General features: G+C 54.6%; 1 protein-coding gene across 2 annotated transcripts in view; it reads right to left on the bottom strand.

Annotated features, from left to right (window-relative positions):
- Positions 1–13,860, bottom strand: part of RGMA (repulsive guidance molecule BMP co-receptor a) — a 29,428-nt gene extending 15,568 nt beyond the window's left edge. Inside the window, exons 1-2 of one of the 2 annotated variants that reach the window (XM_059678315.1) lie at positions 13,544–13,860; positions 2,644–2,759 (exon numbers count right to left, since the gene is read on the bottom strand). In XM_059678315.1, the coding sequence (XP_059534298.1) occupies positions 2,644–2,759; positions 13,544–13,557 (130 nt within the window). In that variant the 5' untranslated portion in view covers positions 13,558–13,860. Of the gene's footprint in view, positions 1–2,643; positions 2,760–3,486; positions 3,697–13,543 lie in introns of those variants that run through there. The other variant, XM_059678314.1, reaches the window with a different exon arrangement.
- Between the last annotated feature and the right edge of the window lie 6,372 nt (positions 13,861–20,232).

Below are 20,232 nucleotides of genomic sequence, written 5' to 3'. Positions count from 1 at the left end.
ACCCAGGCTTTCAATCCAGCCCACCTGTTTTCAGCGGGAGCGGCCCTCGTGCCCCGGGTCCCCGCATGTCCCCGGGGCCTCACCCTTTGCCAGAGCTTTCTTTGCCCCTCTGTCCTCCATCCTGCTCTCCCGCAGGCCTGCAGCCCCCCTGCCAGCGCATCAAAGCCCTTGACAGTCCATCTCTGCCGTGGACATGGCTCATCCCGTCTCTTCCTGAAGAAACTGTCTTTGACCCAGGTTTCTGGAGCGCACAACTTTCCAGAAACCACCCCCTCTCCCCGGCTTATTGAGTTTGGCGCTCTTGAAAGCTCAGGTTTCAGTAAGGTGGGCAATTTTGACTAAATGCAGCTGTTAAGGCCTCAAATTAGAAGAAACATTAGCCAGTTGGCGTGACAGTGCGGCGGCTATCTGTTCCATCGGCCAGGTTTGAGTTACGGGCCTGGAAGCCAAGAAGAAATGGGCTTCTTGGAAAACAAAAGTGATGGAATTCGGGGGTGGCGGATTACATAACCAACGCTTTCCCCAGACTACGGGGGACACTTCAAAGTTTGAAACAAGGAGAAAGGAAATAAAACAACAACAATAACAATAACAACAACAAAACCGCCGCCAGTAGCCCTCGCAGCTCCCTCCTGCCTCCGAGTTCGTCCTTTCTCCCCGTCTGGCTTGAGAAGCTAACCAGCGCTGCCACTTTAAGAGCAAGAAGGTGTTGTTTTAAGGGCTCCTAAGCCCCCCTTCTCCATTTCAGCTCGGAGCTGAGATCACATCCCCCACCACCGCAGGGCTGCCTGGGGACAAAAGCCATCTATCAACCCATCTGATAAAACGGCCGATGGGCCGGATCCTTATCTGGGACCAAACCAGGGTGCACACGCTGCAAACTCCAGTACTCCGAAAGGGGAACTTGGTTTGCAAGAGAGGGTCATTTTTTAAATTAATTTTTTTTTTTTTTTTTTTAGTTCTTGGGAAAGAACCAAATCCCCCTTTCAGCCAGACTGCTTTGTGGATGGAGACACTGCCTTTTTTTAAAAAAAAGGGGGTGGTGGGGGGAATGGGACTCCCTGCTGGCGGACCCGCTGCAGAGGTTTTAGGATCCCCGGGGCGGGCCAGGGCGCAGGAGGTCCAAAGCTCTTAGGGGCACTGACACCCCAACTCCCCCTCTCCTACGCCTGGGCCTCCCCAGTGGAATCCAGGGCGGGGAGCAGGTTAGGGCTCCCCGGGGCACCCTAGGGGGGGGGGTGCGTGCAGCTGCCGAAGGTGAACTGGGCGCGCGCTGCACCCGGAGGCCGCCGGGGACACCCGAAGCAGGGCCGGGGCGGGAAGGTAGACTGATCCCAGGCCCTTTCCGCCGCCTGGGCTGCCGGCCTGCCTGCCTGCCTGCCTGCCTGCACGGTCCCCCTGCCCGAGCGGCAGCCTGCAGCCTGGATGGCCCAGTTCTGCCAGTTCCTGAAACCCAGTTGGCGGAGGAGCAAAACAAAACAACGCAATCCCGGTCTCACTCAAGTCCTTTCTTGCAAAGTCCCCGCTGTGCGCGGGGGCTGCGCGCATCCGCGCTGGGCTGCGGAGCGAGACACAGAAACACACTCGCATTTTCGCGAGAAGACACCTCGGGGCCTCGCCACACCATGGCACCGGCCGGGGGATCCCGCCTCGCCACGGGGGACCCTTAGGCCCGAACCCTAGGCTGATGTGTATTTTTTTCTTTCTTTCTTTTTTTTTAGCGAGAAGAGAAAAAAACGGGTATAAAGGGTTTAACTGGCGTTTCCCAGCTGTGAGCAGCATATGGCAAAAATGAAATAAAGTTTTATGAAACATTATAAAGAAAACAGAGCAGGGATTTAAGTTTCGGGCCTTCCCCCTCCCCCCCCACGACAGGGGAGGGGAAAAGAAGAAGAAGAAAAAAAAAGTCAAGAAACCGGAGCGTTTGGGAACGAACAAATGCTTCTCTGTGGAGCTGGTCTCCCTTCCCCCAACAAAAACAAGAGGCCGGGCTCGGAGGAATCTGAAGGCAGCGATCTGCCAAAAACATTGTGAAAAACTGTGGGGGATTCATTGGAAACAGATGGGCTTTTTCAGCCTTAATTCTGAAATTCTCTCCCTTTCTGACACAATAAAAACAAACGGGGAGCGACGCGGGATGTTATCAAACAGGAATACGGGCTGCTCGGAGCCCAGTCCGAGGGCTCCCGGCGTGGGGCCGGCCGGTCCCGCAGGCGAGGGCGGCGGGGACTTGGCTAGGACGTCGAGGGCGCCCCCGGAGCCACCCCTGGGCACCGGGCAGGTCTGCAAAGCGGTGGGTGAGGAGCCCGGGAAAGCGCCCCCCTGCTCGGAGCCGTGCCTCCCCTGCGCCCCTCCCTCCAGGGCCTCCCAGAGGCGCGTCCCTGGTCCCCCCCTCTTTCTGGGAAATTCGGAGGCACCTCCGGCCCAAGAGACCCTTCCGACTGGCTGCTTTTCAGTGCAGCCCGAGTAGGGTCCCCCCTGGAGTTCCCCGGGCATCCATCGCGCCTTCCGCGGGGAGCGGGAGAAACAAAGACCAGTGGAGATGGGAGGCCAGGTCCCCCACGGGGGGCGCCGCCGACGCGCTCGGGGGCCGTGGCGAGGGCTGCGAGGCGGTCCCCGCGCCCGGGGCCATCCATGCCTTACCTGCGGGGAAGCTGCAGAGCAGGAAGGCGAGGGTCGGCCAGAATCCCAGGGCTGATCGTCCTGCCCCTCTCCCCATACCCATCCATCCAGCTCGGCCTGTTCCCACTAGCCTCTCCCTGGAAGAAGAGTTTAGAAGAAAAGCAGAAAATCAATCACGCTGCGCAGCCAAGGCAGCCCTCGCTCCGCCGGCGGGAGCAGCGAGCCGGGCGGCTCGGTTCCCCTCGGCCGCGGGCGCCCGGCGCGCCCCCTCCCCGCGGGCCCCGCCCTCGCCATCCATCACCGGGTCCCCTCCAATGTCCGCCCGGCCCCGCCGCCCCCGCCGCCGCGCCGCCCGCCCCCTCGCGCTCGGGTTTCAGCGCCGCCCGCGACGGGTGGGGGAGCTGGGCGGGGACCGCGGCGCCCGGCTGCGGCGCTGGGCGCGGGGACCTCGGGGAACCCGGGACCCCGGGACGCCCCGCGGCTCCCCACGCGGAAAGGACCCAGCCCCCGGGCCGCCTGGCCCTGCAAGAGCGCTAGGGCGGCAGCGCGCTCCCAAATCTCCCCCCTGAAATCTCCAACCCAAGTGGAAAGAAACTGTTTGGAGACCAACCCGAGGTCCCCTTTCCAACTCGACCGCCGGCCTGAAGCCGCTCGTTTCTCTCACTCTGAGGGGTTCCTGGGTGCAAGCGGCCCGCAGATCCGCTCTCCAAATTGTCCGGGGGTTAGGCGGGGTGGCCCTGGGGACCTCAGCCAGGAGCGCACCTGGAGGCCCGCCCGCCCGCCGTGGCCCCGGCCACCCACCCGCCTGGCTGGGCTGCCTCCTGCACCCCCTCCCCGCCCAGCACCGCGCTGCCTCCCTCGCACTTGCCCTGGCTGCGCCCGGGAGCTGGGGGCCTGCGGGCCCGTCAGAGGCAGGAGGGCTGCCACCCCAGGGGAGGCGTGGGGACAGCGGTCCCCGCGCTGCTCAGGGCCCTGCCACCAAGGCGGCGCTCGGCAGGGCATGGGGTGATGACTTCCTTCGCTGGGTCGCCTGTTTTTCTGGGAGCAAAGTGCCTCCTCCCCAGGGTTCCCTGAGCCCCGGAGCGCTCCTGCCCCTGCTCCTGGGCTATTTAAGGGGCTGGCAGCTCCCCCTGAGCATCCTCTGGACGGAGCACAAATGCGCCGGAGCAAGTGTTTTCAGTCAAACCAATTCCTCCCCTTGGCCCCCTCACCTCGCTTCCAAGCCTACTCATCTGGTTCTTTGGAAGAGAATCCCGCGTTTTTGTCCAATTGCGATGTTTCCCTTAAGCACTATCACAGTCCTCGCTCGCTGGAGGCCACACAGGCTGCGGGGCGCTGTGCCTGCCAGGAGGGGAGTCCAGCTATGGAGGAGCGAGCTCCGGGCGAGGGAAAAAGGCCCAAGACAGCAGGCACAACCCAAAGGAATCACACTTCTGAACCCGGCTTCACAACGGGCAAGAAAGGGCATCAGGCCTCCGCCAGCGGCTGTTCCCTTAGGACTCAAGGCCAGGAGGGCCTCTGCTCGCCTGCCTTTACAGCTGGGGTGCCACCATCTTTCCCCCTCTCATAGTGAGGTCTCAGTCTAGCAGGTTCTGCCCAATTATCTCCCCCCTATGCTGAGTTTCACCGGAAGCCCTAGTTTGCAGACCGCGACAGGCTTGCCCACGGCAATCCAGGTCGCACATGGCATTCCCCTCAAGGTTGGCCCATCCTTGGGCCAAACCCACCAATGTATTCGTCAGAAGCCCGGGACAGCCCTGGCACACCGAGGCGGGCACAGGGCCAGCCTGCACAGGGGCACCTGCCAGGGCCACCCGTTCACACCATCTGGATTCTGCCTTTCGCAAGTCAGTCTGAGCTTCCCGCTAATGAGGGAGAAGGGACCGTCCCATTCGTATTCCCACCAGCAAATGCACTACCACCACCACCACCACCACCACCACCACCTCTGGGGCACCTCCAGCCAGGAAGACAGCACAGACCTGCAAGTGCTGGACCAGCGTGGCTCAGTGGCTGAGCATCAACCTAAGAACCAGGAGGTCAGGGTTCGATTCCTAGTCAGGGCACATGCCCGGGTTGCGGGCTCTATCCTCAGTGTGGGGCGTGCAGGAGCAGCCAATCAATGATTCTCTCTCATCATTGATGTTTCTCTCTCACTCCCTCTCCCTTCCTCTCCAAAACAAAACCCTCCAAGCAGCCCCTTTCAGCCCTGCCCTGGCCCAAGACTGAACCTTTGGCAACCAGACTTCTGGTCTCTACACCCCAGTTTCCTCATCTGTAAGGGGCTGGCTGATCATACAATATGGGAGGGGTACAGGGCCACGGGAACTCCGCAGCATTCCTGCTAGGGGATTGATTGGCGTTCATCTGGACGGCAGAAACAATTTTTATGGCAGGAGCAAATAATTTGGGAACGGTAATGCCAAGGGCTTTTTCTTTTTTTTCTTTTCTCACAAGAAAAAGTGTGTGCGGCTGAATGTGGACATCATGAAAGTGGAGATTTGGCCTTTGCACGGTGTAAACTAACTATCAGGAGGACTCCGGCCCCATCAGAGCAGCATGGGGTCCTGTTGACCTAGAGCAGCGGTTCTCAACCTGTGGGTTGTGACCCCTTTGGGCGTCAAACGACCCTTTCACAGGGGTCGCCTAAGACCATCGGAAAACACATGTTGAATATATAATTACATATTGTTTTTGTGATGAATCACTGTGCTTTAATGATGTTCAATTTGTAACAATGAAAATGCATCCTGCATATCAGATATTTACATGACGATTCATAACAGTAGCCACATGACAGTGATGAAGTAGCCACGAAAATAATTTTGTGGTTGGGGGTCACCACAACATGAGGAACTGTATGAAAGGGTCGCGGCACGAGGAAGGCTGAGAACCACTGACCTAGAGGAACCTGTGTCTACCGGCCAAACGGCCCGGCTTGTTGACAACCCCCCAACTCTTTGCAAAAGAGCAAGACATTCTTGAAACCTTGGGTTTTGGAACTCAGCGCTTCATTTGCCAGAGAAACTCCAAGTGTAGTTGACTTCAGACAAACGGCTCCTGTTAAGAGTCTGACCACTTACGCGTTCTCCCCGAGGCTGTAGCCTGGGCCTCGTGGGAGGCACCTCCTGAACACTTGGTCCCGCACGGCCTTTAGCAAACAAACATTTTGCAAAGATCCCCTCCAGGATCCATTTTTCTTGAAAGTTGGGTTATGTTCTCCGAAACGCACTAACTGAGGCTGGCCCTCTCCCTGCACCAGCTCAGTATGCATTTGCTTGCTACCGGCTCCGCCCGCCCTGCGGTTAATCACCATTTGTCTGCCATCCATTCCATCTGCAGGCCTGGACCTAGCCGAGCAGTCTCTCCTCCAGATGAAATATGAACATTTAAAGTAAGTCTGGGAGCACCATGGTCCCTGGGGATCCCCACTGTTTATAATTCCTCATCCAGAAAAGTACCTGTTTATCCTATTTTCTTTTTTGTTTCCTGTCTCTAAGGACAATTCCGATCTGTGGCGATCCCCCCCCCCACCCCCAACCCCAACCAGGCCCCCCCACCCCCCCTGCGTTCTGCAAGGACTTGTTATCGTAAGTGACCCTGGGGGTGGGACTCTGTCAGGAGGAATTCTGGAAGTCTAAACAGAATTCACCCTTGGGTTTCTCCCTCGTCTCGGGGCCTGTCTCTGCCCCCTCAGAGAAGGCTAGCCAATGGGTCTGGTTTCACGGTCTCGTCTCACAAAACGCATCTGGCTGCGTCCAGTTAACGGGGACTTTACTTTTGAGTATATATCCCACCAAAGTGACTATTAAAAATGCCTCTTCCTAGATGGCCGCGCTCCCCTGTGGGCAGGGGGTCCAGTGTGTCCATCCTGGGGCGCAGGCCTGGATGGAAGGACACTTGCCCATTTTGGCCATCTTTCATGACCACCGGCCCCTTCCCTCCAGGTAGTCCCAGGGTAGGTAAGAGCACACATAAGGCCAACCAGTCAAGCTATCTAGCTACCTGCCATTTTACCAAAACCCACCAGCAACCTGCTGCCTACTCCCTCCCCAGTGAGCACTTTCTACTTGGTTTTTTTCCTCAGTTTAACAGTCCAATGCCCCCTCCCGTCCTGGCAGGAGCCAAGCAGTCAGGGAGAAACCGAGCTCACCAGCCTAAGGGGCCGCACAGATGTGTGTACAGACGGAATGACATCTAAAGGAGTCCACACGAGGAATGCCAAGTGTCTAACTGCTACGTCGTCCCTGGGACTTCAGTTCCCACTGGAAGACACTAATGCTGTCCCTTCTCATTGGAAAGTCACACACATAACTTGCTCTTGTCTCAAATCCCACTGCACAAGGCAAGGAACCTGCCAGAAGCCACCCTGCTGACTTCTGGGTGACTGGGCTGTCACACCACCGCGAGCGGGCGCACCAACTCCTGCCCAGGCACCGGAGTACCTGGGGTCAGATTCTCCTCTGTTAACCCTACTCTATCCACGTGCTTATCCTTTCGCTCTGAACAGAAGTAAGGACTCCCCCAGCCTCCGCCCAGCTGGGTGGAGCCCCCTTGGTGGCCTGTGACAGTTTCTAGGGTTGCATTTCCCTGATATGTGGGTTTCAGCCTCCCCCCTCCACCTTTTCACACCTTTCCTTCTTGACCTTGGAGTTTCTCAGTAAGCTCCTGGGGCAGCCACATTTTCTCTCTCTCTTTTTTAAAAAAAACATTTTTACTGATTTTAGAGATGAAGGGAGAGGGAGAGAGAGAGAGAGAAACATCCATGATGAGAGAGAATCACTGATCGGCTGCCTCCTCCAGGTCCCACACTGGGGACGGAGCCCACAACCCAGGCGTGTGCCCTGACGGGGAATTGAACCGTGACCTCCTGGTACACCGGTCAATGCTTAACCACTGAGCAACGCCAACAGGACACATTTTTCTCTTTTGATCCGTCTCCCACTTCTCCCTCCCGGGGTTCTAAACTCCTGTTTAACTGGAGTTTCATATTTAAATAAAAGTCTCCCCTTCTTACTTTCCTCTTGCGCCTCTTGCTCGAGACTCCAGAGCACACCTACTATCTGGTCTACATACTGCTTACTTGTCATCAGCGTTGAGATGGAAACTTCTACAGTGGTTCTCAACCTTCTGGCCCTTTAAATACAGTTCCTCATGTTGTGGCCCAACCATAAAATGATTTTCGTTGCTACTTCATAACTGTCATGTTGCTCCTGTGATGAATCGTCATGTAAATATCTGATATGCAGGATGGTCTTAGGCGACCCCTGTGAAAGGGTCGTTCAACCGTCAAAGGGGTTGCGACCCACAGGTTGAGAACCGCTGCAAAAAATCTAGACATTGCAGTGGATATGGAGAAAGAGACATGGAATATGGAGTGACCCTGCCCCTGGCTCAGTAGCCCCTGGGTGCCTTGTCCTATTGCAACACCCTCAGCTTCTCTATTTAAAAAAAATTTGAAAATATATTATTTTATTGATTTCAGAGAGGAATGGAGAGGGAGAGAGAGATAGAAGCATCAATGATGAGAGAATCATGGATCGGCTGCCACCTGCATGCCCCCTACTTGGGATGGAGCCCGCAACCCGGGCATGTGCCCTGACCAGGAATCGAACCGTGACCTCCTGGTGCCTAGGTCGACGCTCGACCACTGAGCCACGCCGGCCAGGCCGGGCTGTACCCTCAGCTTCTCAACCTGCCATCATGACCTGGCTGCCTGGGGGTGATCTTCGGGCTCCAGGGATCCCATATCTCTAGGGAGCCAGTGAACGGGTGTTGGCTGTGCACCTAACTGGCCTTGCCCACCCCCGACCAAGTGAACCTGTCGCTGAACAAGTGGGAAATGTCACGGGAATGGTGACGTTCTGTGCTTCCGTGTCGGCCTGAAATTCTTTAGCAATAAGCCCCGGCAGCACTCTACATACCTGAAACCACACCTTGGGAAAACACTCAGCAACCTCTTGTTCTACAGCGGCTCTCGGGCCACGGCGTCAAGACTGCACCGGGTTCCCGTCATGGACAACAGACGGCCGTGTTTACCTTTCCCCGTTCCAGCATGTTCTGGGGAGAAGAACCAGCTTGGAACCGTTTACGCACCGAGAGGCGAGCGTCTGAACGGACAGGGGGCCTGTGTGTCTCTCTCCACCGGCAGAAGGCTGGAGTCGCTGGATTAATGAACCGTTTGGTGCCAAGCACAAACAGCACAGACACTTGGCAGTAGGGAGCAGATAACCAAGTTATTCATCAAGTTCAAAGTTGTTTAGAGTTTGGCTGATGCGAAGCCGAAGGAAAGAAGAGCCCAGCTGATGGGAGGTGGGGAAGGGTGCCAATCCAGAAAGGACAAAAGTGTCAAATGTACGTGGCTCTCCCCTCCACGGCTTTCCTTTTTTTTTTTTTTTTTAATATATTTTATTGACTTTTTACAGAGAGGAAGGGAGAAGGATAGAGAGAAACATTGATGAGAGAAAAACATCGATCAGCTGCCTCCTGCACACCCCCTACTGGGGATGTGCCCGCAACCCAGGCACATGCCCTTGACCGGAATCGAACCTGGGACCCTTCAGTCCGCAAGCCGACGCTCTATCCCCTGAGCCACACTGGTTAGGGCCATGGCTTTCCTTTTAAAATTGTTTGGAACCCCGAAGTCACCAAGAATAGAGATGGCAGAGAGAGAGGCTCAAGCCTCGGACCTTACGATGCCAAGTTCAGTCGTTTTCCCACCAAACCACAGCTGCTTCTCATCGTCGCCCGGGGCTTTTTATTGTTGTTGCTAGTCAGATAACATGCCTTGTGCGTATTCTGATGGACCATGAATTAGAAATGGGAGTATGTTTAGGGTTATACTGTTTCCAGAAACAAATAAAAACATACGAGCATTTGAAGAAAAGTTTCCCTGAACCATCTCCCTCATCCCCCTAAAAACCTTACTTAGTTACGTGGAAATAATTACAGAATTCTTTTTCTTTCTTTTGGATGCTCAATGGTATTTTTAGGTCAAGTTTTATTTTTTTAAAATATATTTTTATTGATTTCAGAGAGGATAGGAGAGGGGGAGAGAGAGAGAGAGAAACATCCATGATGAGAGAGAATCATAGATTGGCACACCTCCTACCAGGGATGGAGCCTGCAACCCCGGGCATGTGCCGTGACCGGGAATCGAACTGTGACCTCCTGGTTCATAGGTCGACGCTAACCACTGAACCACAGGTGAGTACTGCACACCAAGATGTTTAAGGAAACCTGTCCATAGTATCAATTCATGGCAGCCCCTTCAGACCTCAGGCCATTCAGAGCGCGTCTCAAATTCAAAGCTAGGTGGGCTTCCGCCCCTGGAGGTTGGCTCTTGACCCTGAAAGGAAGGGCCTGGGCATCACCGTGGCTTGGGTTTGCTCTGTCCTCACTAACTCTTGCTTCGGGGTTAAGCCTCCCCCGCTCCATCTTTTCACACCTTCCCCTCTTGACCTTGGAGTTTCTCAGTAAGCTCCCGGGGCAGCCACAGAATGGCCATCTATTCCCCATCAGGCCCACAGTTAGTAGATTCCGATAGCATCCATCTCCTCATGGAAAATCAGACACGTGGGGTTTAGGGATCTCCTTCCTCAAAGCGCTCTCAACAGAGAAACACGAAAGCAACGTAAAAACCCTGGAGCATGGAAAAGAGTGGCATCCGGCTTTTTCTGACCATAGGATCCTGAGATGCCCAAGATACAAAGCCGGTGCGCTTCAGGATGGTCAGGGAAGCATTTGGAAAGCAGGATGTTGAAAACAAAGTATCAGCCCTGGCCGGTTTGGCTCAGTGGATAAGGCATGGGCCTGCAGACTGAAGGGTCCCAGGTTCAATTCCGGCTGGGGGCACGTGCCTGGGTTGCGGGCTTGATCCACAGTGGGGGGCATGCAGGAGGCAGCCGATCGGTGATTCTCTCTCATCATTGATATTTCTATCTCTCTCTCCCTCTTCCTTCCTCTCTGAAATCAATAAAAATATATTTAAAAAAAAAAAAAAAAGAAAACAAAGTATCAGGCTATGTGAGCTGCACTGGCTGATGGAAAAACATGAACTCCCATGTGTCCCGTTTCAGGGCACAATGACCCTCCAAACTCAGCCATGAGGGCTGATGAGCAGGTCCGGGCCTGTGAGGGGGTGCCCCGGGGAACCTCATCGTGTCTCCAGGTGAGTCTGACCTCGTATGCACCCTTGGGTGAGGCAGTCCTCGCTTTTTTCCACTGCCCTGTTCACGCTGCTCCTTCCTAGCGCTGTAGCTAAGGGAAGGGAGGGCCAAATAAAAAAATAAATAAATGCCTGACATTGGAATGGGGCTGGGTACCAGGCAGATGGGGAAGTCTGGCCCTCCCTTCCTCAGGTTCAAGTTCTGTTCAGTTTGTTGAGTGAAGACACAATGGTGGTGTTTGGAAAGCAAAGCCTTTTCCTACAGAGCCTCAGGAACACCGCAGACACCTGTGCTATCTGACCTTCCCTGTGGGATTAGAAGTCAAGTTCTCTAAGGGGGACTGCCTTCTCAGTGCACAGACATAGCAGATCCCAATGGGCCCGCGCTGGTTGCTGATAAGACGTTTGTTTCCGCGCAGTTTCGCTTGGGAATATCCCTTCCCTTTCCCTGGAGGGCAGACTGCTGGAGAGATGGCTGGTCACACCTCCCAAGGCGTGACCAAATTTGGGGACCGCGCATGGTAAAAGCAAGCGCTTGAGTTTAATGCATTGGGTAGCGAGGCTGTAGGGGGGGAAGCACTTTAGTTCTGCAGAACCAGGGCTGCACCCCTGCACCTCAGTTTCTTCTTCTGAGAAATGGAAATGCCAGCACATGCAGGGACACTGGGAGTGTGGCTCAAAAAGCTCCCCGTCCCACTGATGCGAGTGCTCAGTACGTCTTCATTGTATTTTGCATTTTCTCATCTAAGAATGCCTGCGTTGGATCCCACGCTGGGGGGCTGGAGAGCCCTATGAAAGGGTTGTGCTAACAGGAGCTCCTCACGCCTCCACTCTGTATTGCTACGCACACGGGGGAGGCGGTGAGCTGCGCCTTGGGGAGGCTGGGGAAGAAGAGAAAGCAGACAGGTTTCTCAGCAAAGGCCAGGAAGCCCTCCTTGAAAAAAGTGCCACCTTACTGCAAGACCCCTTTTGGGGGTCACAAATCTGGTTATTGAATGAACACCTGCAAATGGAGAGATAGTTTGAGGCAGCATGGGGGTGGGGAGGCCAGCCACCCACCTTTCTGCATGTCCATTCAGACAGGAGGCACCTGTCCGTCATCGGGGAGGGAATGATGGGAGCAGCAGGGCTGGTGAGAAAAGGAGGCTGGGACCTCCCTTACCACCATCTCTGCCCAGCGGGTCTCACCACCAGCAGAGCAGGACACTAACCTACAAGGAACCAACGTCCCTGTCAGGATAGGGGGCACCCAGCTCACTGCTAAGACCAGCTGGCCTGGAAGGTGGCAGCGACACCCAGCCCCGGAGAACGCGGAGCTCCCTGGCTGTGGGGTGCCCCACCCAGAACCTTCCTCCGGTCTCCTCCATAACCAGCCAAGTCTGCCCCACTGTTACTGGAGACCATGTCCCTGATACAGGGGGCTTGCCTGTTGCCCGCTGTGGCGGTGGGCCTGCAGGAAACCTCTCCTTTGTAGATGCACAGGTGGCGTTGTTACACCGCACAGTTCCTGCAGGGGTGGGTAAGAGACCCTTCCAAGTTCTCCTTCAGCTGCTCTTCCCGGCACAGCCAACCCCCTTTCCAGGGATCGGGGCTCAAGAGTCCCCGGAAAATCACTCGGGAGAAGAGCAAGGTCCGTGCATGGATTTCCCAGCTTTCTGCCATAGGTACCAGCAGGTACCATTTTATCTTTCTGCTGGAGGATCCTAAAGCCAGAGAGAGGAGGTGATGGATCTTGAGGTGGCAGCCTGCCACTCAGCACGACCTGCAATTCTGTCCCTTGAACTCGGAAGCCCGGGACTGTAGACACACAGGGGACTCCTCCTCCTTGGAGGCTAGCGCCGGCCTCCCCACCTGCCATAGGAGACACCTTCCCCAGTGAACACGCAGCCGTGCGGCCTCAAGGAGCTGGGAGCTCACCGTTTCCTCTAGATGGCGCGGTTTCCCCTAATTCGTCCGCAAGACACCCTATTTGTACAACCCACACAACCCAACGCCTTCGGAAACCACAGGGCGCAATAGCAGCTCGAAGGCCCCATTGAAAATCACAATTTGGGGGAACTGGCTCTACCTCCGAGCAAATGCAAGGTAAATGCATTCACGGGGTGCGTCCCCACTTCGACCCTCCCCCTAAATACACCTGTCCCCCTGGGCGCCACGGCGGGAGCTAGGCGCGGAGTTACCGCCCTGCGTGGCCCGAACCGAAGGGCCCAACCACCACGTAGGGACGCGGGGACACTTGGGAACCCGATCCCTTAGCACTCAAGCCGAGTCCCGCATTTCCCTGCGCTCCCAGCACCAAGGACCGCTGGGACTGGGGCCCAGACCTAGACCTGCCCCAAAGCCCCGGGGCACAGGAAGTCTGGCGCGGGGCAGGGGGCGAGAACCCGGCGAGCTGGCTCAGTTGGGGGACAGCCCGGTGGCCAGCTCCGTCCTCGGCTCCCGGGAGTAGATGGTCCAGCAGGAGCAAGGGAGCTCCCGGCCCGCACACAGTGGAGACTGCGCTGGGCTGTCCAACCACGCGCGCCGCCGGCTGCCTGGGGAGAGCCTTTTAGGAAAAAAAGAGCGGATACCAAACCACAAGAACTTTGCTGCCAAGAGCGAAAGCCATCGAGGCGCAGCGAAGCTCCCAATCTGGGCAAGACGAGACGTGGGGCTGGGAAGGACCCAGCCCGTGCGGGGGCCCCTGCAAGTGTCCGCGGCGCCCGGGGGAGCCGGAGCCGGCCGGGTCCACTCGGCCGCCGGCCCCGCGCTTACCTTGGCGGCTGCATGGGCGAAGCGTGGGAGCCGGGGCGCCGCTCGTCCGCCCCGGGGCGAGGAAGGAGGGGCTCGGCAGGCGCAGGTCCCCGCCGCCCCGGCCGGCTCAGCAGCGGACCGGGGTGCGCCGCCGGCTCCCGGGCTGCATGCTGGCGAGCGCCTGGAAGAGCCGGCCCGGGAGCGAACGGCGAGCGGGTCCCCAGCCCAGCGGCTCGGGCGGCGCAGCCCGCGCTCCGGAGGCAACTGCGGAGTCGGATGGCTCGGGCCGCCCCCTCCCTCGCCCGGCCCCCGCCTGCCGCCTCCAGTGCTGCGTCTCGAGGTTCCTTTGCGCGCGGAGGGGAGGGGGCGGGCCAGCGCCCCGGGCGCCGGCGGGGGGCGAGCGCAGGCGGAGGAGGAGGAGGTGGGGTGCGGGATCGGATCGCCCCGCCCCGCCGCAGCCGCACCCTCCCGCAACAGCAGGGGTTGGGTGGCTGCGTGAGGGGGGTGCGTGGCCCAGTGCAGCGATCCCCGAGATACCCCCAACTTTCCAAATCTCCCGCGGGGTGCCGTGGAGAGCACGTTTTGTACCCGCAATTCCACGATGGCGATGGCGGGAGTTACTGTGAGGTCTCCGCGGTGGACAGTCTGAGCCCTGAGAAGTGCTGCTCTCTGGAGACGCACCTTTGTTCTATGGAGATGTTTTTTTAAAAAAAAGATTCTGATTTTTAAAAATGTATATAATATGTTTGAAATGTGTAACACACGATGCGTTCCCTCGTGCGGGTTCACACAACTCAGACTTATCTAGAGTAAAAAGGAGACCACAGCGCGCCCCTCCCCACTGCAGCCGCGCCCCAGAGGTAACCCTGGGTCAGGGTGTGCCCCGTTGTGGTTCTTTCCAGCCCTTGCTCTGCACTTTTGCACGCACACGTACAGATTGCAAGGGGATTCGCCCGGGCTTTTCCAAAGGATGCTTTCCCATGCAGCGCATGCACACACCCACCCTCGAGAACACAGACTCGCGACTTCAGCAGCGGTAAATCCCAGAGTCCGGGAAAGGCCCTTCCGGGGAAAGAGCGAAGAACCACCCAAAAGCCATGTGCACATGTGAAGGAACCCCGCCTGGGCGGGAAGTCAGCCTGAACACGCAACTCACGCCCAAATGATCATGCATCGCGGGGGTAGAGACATGTGCCAGGGCATTTCAGATAGGATTATGACCTTCGGTTTTCACAGAAAGCGAAGTGCCCTGGATTTTTTGATGGGGGAATCTTTGGATTTGCAAAATGAAAAGACAGCATCTGCTTTAAAGCTCGATCGTTATTGATGCTTGTGGTCTTGAGGGATGTGGTTTGAACACAACAGCCTGCATCTTCTGGGCCAAGGGTACGGAGAGAATCTATAGCTGGGATATAAATAAAATCCTGGGATTTAGCAGGAAGGGGATGGGTATTGGGATGGCTGGTTTCTATAATTAGTTCTGACCTTGGGCAAGATATTGGGCAAACTGGGACACTAGAGGAGTTGTACTGGGTGTTGGGTGAGCGTGCATGTGCGTGTGTGTGTATGTATGCTCCAGCCCTAATATCTGGTGAATGACTGGTTTTTCACCTTTCAATGAAGCTTTATCGCCAATGCCTTTCTTTTTTTGTTAAATCCGCACCCAAGGATCTTTTCCCATTGATTTTTAGAGAGAGTGGAAGGGAGGGGAGAGACACAGAGAGAGAAACATCAATGTGAGAGAGACACATGGACTGGTTGCTTCCTGCACACTCCCTGAGCAGAGCTGGGGATCGAGCCTGCAACCGAGGTACATGCCTTTGACCGGAATCGAACCTGAGACCCTTCAGTCCCCGGGCCGATGCTCTATCCACTGAGCCACACCAGCCAGGGCTCAACTAAGCTTTATGATCTCCTTGGGAAATGGCTCTAACACCTCATGCTCTGCTTCCTAACACTGATCTCACTTTGCAGTTCTCCACTCAGGAGGGTGACCCCTCCGAAATGTAAGCACCCGGGAGGGCAGGACCAAGGGCTGTCTGGGGTCCTCAGTGCCTCCCCCGCACTCAGTTCAGTGCCTGCTGGCACACAATAGGCATGATACAAGATTGTGGGCTGCCTATCACCCAGATAATAGATTTCCCAGTGCTCTTCCAATGTCGCCTGGCATTTTCGAAAGATCTGTAAGTGGAAACATCTCGCTTTAAAACGTAGCCTGTGGGATGTGCCCAGGAGGGTTTCCCCATCTTGGGGGACAAACAGTCCACTGTCTAGATGAGAACAGGCACTTCTCAGCTCAGCCACCGGCTGCACAGGCGGCGGGCCAGCAGCTATTTACCTTGATGAGCGTGCGCTCCTGTGGAGAAGACAATGAATATTAATGCAACTCATTAAGTCCTTGATTAAGTTGGAACCAGGCATCCTCCCGTTGCAATACACAGATGAGCACTCAGGGTTGAATGAGGCTGTGGGGTGTGTTTAGGGTGCAAATTAACAAATGTATGGGCTTTCAACTGACAATCTAGAAACAACCCTAATAGAAAGTGCCAGGGAATGCATGCCTTCTTTACTGCAAAGGGCCTGAATTCCTTAGAAATGTGGACCGGAAACAGGCAAACCTGGGTTGAAGGGTTAAAAAAGTGCCGAAACCGGTTTGGCTCAGTGGATAGAGCTTCGGCCTGCGGAATGAAGGGTCCCGAGTTCGATTCCGGTCAAGGGCATGTACCTGGGTTTCGGGCACATCCCCAGTGGGGGATGTGCAGGAGGCAGCGGATCGATGTTTCTCTCTCATCGATGTTTCTAACTCTCTAACTCTCTCCCTTCCTCTCTGTAAAAATATCAATAAAATATATTAAAAAAAATAAGGTAAGGTCACCAAGACACAAGTGGTGAGGGGTGGATCAACTCAGCGCAAGATCAATGTCTCTATTTGTTTTTCTCTTGTCCAATAAGTATTGTTGCTAAGGGAGAGGTTAAAACCTGGCCTCATATTGCCCTGGTTTGAATGGCTCAATGGTTAGTGTACACCCTCCCTCTGAAGGGTCTCGGGTTGGATTCCTAGGTTGCAGGTTCCATCCCTGGCCCCTCCCCTCCCTTCCACTCTCTGAAAATCAATGGAAAAAATATCCTAGGGTGATACGATTAAGTCAAGTGACTTCAAGTACAGTAGGTCATCTTCTGTAATGTGGTGGGCCGCACCTAATCAGCTGAAGGCCTTAAGAGCAAAGACTGACGTTTTTGAAGAAGGAATGTTGCCTCACTATTGAAACACAGAAACCCTGTCTGACTTTCCAGAAGGCTGTCCTGCTCAACAATTCTTTTTTTTTTTTGTCAGCCCCTACAAGCATGTGAGCCAATTTCGTAAATCTCTCTCCATATGCATACTGCTTCTGGTTCTCTGGAGAACCCCGACTAATACTCCATTCAAACAGGTCCACTCGAGATGTATGAGAAGTATGCATTCCTTCACTCACTCCTTCATCTAATCGGTAATAACTTACTGAGATAAACACATATACAGCATTGTGGAGGGCATTGTAAAATATCGCAAGAAGTGTGACGGACTCATATCGCGTTTCCCTGAAAATGCCCGGGAGATCTTATGAAGCAACCAGGTAGTAAGCATCAATGCAACTCAGAGATAAGGGGTCATTTGTCTAACAGTAGGTTTGGTGAAACAGTGGCCCCTTTTCTGGGAATTCCAGTCTTAAACGCTAATGCCCAGGAGATGGGAAGTTTAGCAGAGTGTGCCATAACAATGAGAACCTTCTTTTTCTCCTGGACACTTTTTCTCCAGGGCACCAATCTTCAAGTGCCGCGATTTTAAATCTTTTTCATCTGTGAAATGTTTTAATGGGGCAAAATGACCTTGGCTTGCTCTGGAGATGGAAGGTGGGGACGGAGGAGGGAGAAAGCAAAGAGGGAGGAGCAGAGGACCCACAACTGCCAAGTCAGAGGGATCTGGTTTTAAACCTTGGCTCTGGCATTAGCTGAGTGACCAGGGGGCCAATCACACCACATCGTTAACTCTTACTTTTCATGTTCATAAAGTAGAAAGACCTTTCCTTGAAGGGCTGGTGAGGACTCAAAAAGCGAAATCATATAAAATACCAAGAACGGGATCTTGAATGGGGCGGTGGGCATGCAGCAAAAGGCAGCCGGCATTTCCGGGTCTCCGTTCATCTTCTCTGCATTAAAGCCGGCCAGAAGCTGACCTACTGTGTTAAAGCCAAACACAAGCCGTACTCACTGTTTCCAAGCTGTGGGTGACACCTTTCCAGAAACGAAGAAACAGCGACCACCAACACACGCTGCATCTCACACTCCTGCGGCAGCCCCCGCGAGCGTCAGAGCTTTTCTCTCCTTTTGCTCGTATCCCTCGGAATTGATGTCGCCCTGTGTCACCCAGGAGGGCCGCCACAGGCTTGGGGGGACTCAGTGCAGAACAGGACACCAGCCGGATAGCAAGGTCTTTGGAGTTAGAGCTCGAGTCCTGGTGCTTGGGTTGTGTCTCGGTCTCAGCTGCCCTGTTGTAAACAGGAAAGTCAGACGGTGTTCAGACAGGCCGGAGCTGACATTTACAAAGTGAAAGCTGTTTCTACTGCCATCACTAGGGATTACAAAGGAACTCATCTGATTACAGAGGAGCAAACAAGAGGACTCCCTGGGATTAGCATAATTTGTTCAGGCATCTCCTTTCTTGTTTTTCAAACTTGATTTGGCTTTAGAAGGAGGGGGGGGGGTGTTCTTGTTAATAGTGCAAGTTCCCAGCACTCGCTCCAGGGCTAGTGAAATGAAAACCTCCCAAATTAAGGCTTGGGCATGAGTATTTTTTTAAAAAAGCCACATGGTTTGAACACATATTTGGACACCCATGTTCACAGCAGCATTATTCACAGCAGCCAAAAGGTGGAAGTAACCCAGCTGTTCATGGGTGAGTGAATGGAAAAGCAGAATGGTGGTACACACATATAATGGAATATTATTCAGCCTTGAAAAGGAAGGAGATCCCCACACGTGGTACGACATAGATGGGACTTGAGGACATTATGCTAAGTGAAATAAGCAGATCCATACAGTATGATTCCACTTATACGAGGTACCTAGAGGAGTCAAGTTCACAGAGCCAGAAAGTAGAGTTGGTGGTTGCCAGCGGCTGGGGGGAGGAAGAATGGGGCCTTGATGTTTAATGGGAACAGACGCTCCGTTCTGGATGACGAAGTAGTTCTAGAGATAGGTGATGGTTGCGCAAAGGTGTGAATGCATTGAATGCCATTGAACTGTACACTTTAAAACGACAAAAGATGGTAAATCGATGTGTATCTCACCGGCTTTTCTAGCACAGTCTCACGGGAACTTAAAGTGAGATTACTGCGCCATTCCAAATGCTTCTTTCCTGTTCTTTTTTTTTATTATTTATTTTTATTTTTTTATATTTTATTGATTTTTTACAGAGAGGAAGGGAGAGTGATAGAGAGTTAGAAACATCGATGAGAGAGAAACATCGATCAGCTGCCTCCTGCACATCTCCCACTGGGGATATGCCCGCAACCCAGGTGCATGCCCTTGATCAGAATCGAACCTGGGACCCTTCAGTCCGCAGGCCGACGCTCTATCCACTGAGCCAAACCGGCTTCGGCTCTTTTCTGTTCTTTTACCTTATCCTGCACCCTCTCCACCACCTCAAGGCGTCCATTTAGACAGGGATGTGGCTAACGTGCCCTGAAGGACAAGGTAGCAAGACTGGGAGGTGGAAGGATGTCCTCCCAAGCCATAAGACCCCCTCTGCTGCCTTCCCATCCGCTGTGCCCGTCAGTGTCACCTTGGAAGGTAAGGACAGTAGCGCTGTGCTCCGCCCTGGGGGACGTGACCCCATTAGTAGTGACGGGGCCCAGCTTTCCCTCCCCTGACATTAAGCTGCCCGGACAACCAGCCTCCTGGGCATCTCAGTTCTCACCTCCTTGGAGTGTGAGGGGAAACTGGGACCTGCAGCCTTCCTCATGGGGGGCAAAGTATAGTGACCGGGGAGTTCAAAGGTCAAGATGGGAAGGAGGACAGATTCCTGAGGACCCGGTGCTGTTGCACAGGCATCTGCTGCTGGCTGGGGTCCGAGCCATGCTTTCCCCACGGGTTTCTCCCTTCTCCCGCCTAGAAATGTCACCCTTGAATTAAGACAGGGGTTAAATACTTCTAAATAATTCATCATTTCTTTAAATTGCTGCTTATGCTTTTCTGGTTGCTTTTGCTTGTCTTTTTTTCTCTTTTTAATTCGAAAGCGGTATTAACAATTTATGAGCAACCTATGTGGTCGCATATACCCGTGCTCACACGCCTAGGGAGAGGTAGGCCCCCCCCACCCCACCCCAGTTCACCCTTCAAGTCAAAATACCAGGGAAGTTAGAGGTTCCAACATCAGCCTGTCTCTTTCCTGCTCCGCTTGGAACAGAAACGAGGGCCAGATCTATGTATAGAGGTTTGGCCTGAATGGAGCTCCAGAGCTTTTCATTCCGTTCAACAACTCTGACAGGCGCTGGGTCCCAGCAGATTTTAAATAGAGCAAGAATACATTTCTGTGACAAAGAGAAAGTAGGGAATGGAAAATGGAACGCTACGTTTATTCTGCCGTGACTTCAAAAGACGGGAAACAGGAGGAGGAGCTGGGGTGGAAGAGAAAGCCCTCGAACATTTGGAGTCCTTCTGAGGAAAGTAGC

Source organism: Myotis daubentonii, chromosome 21 (genome assembly GCF_963259705.1).
Source record: "Myotis daubentonii chromosome 21, mMyoDau2.1, whole genome shotgun sequence".
Classification (NCBI taxonomy): Eukaryota; Metazoa; Chordata; class Mammalia; order Chiroptera; family Vespertilionidae; genus Myotis; species Myotis daubentonii.
The sequence above is the reverse complement of the archived record's forward strand: the minus strand, read 5'-3'. Positions and strand labels throughout refer to the sequence as shown.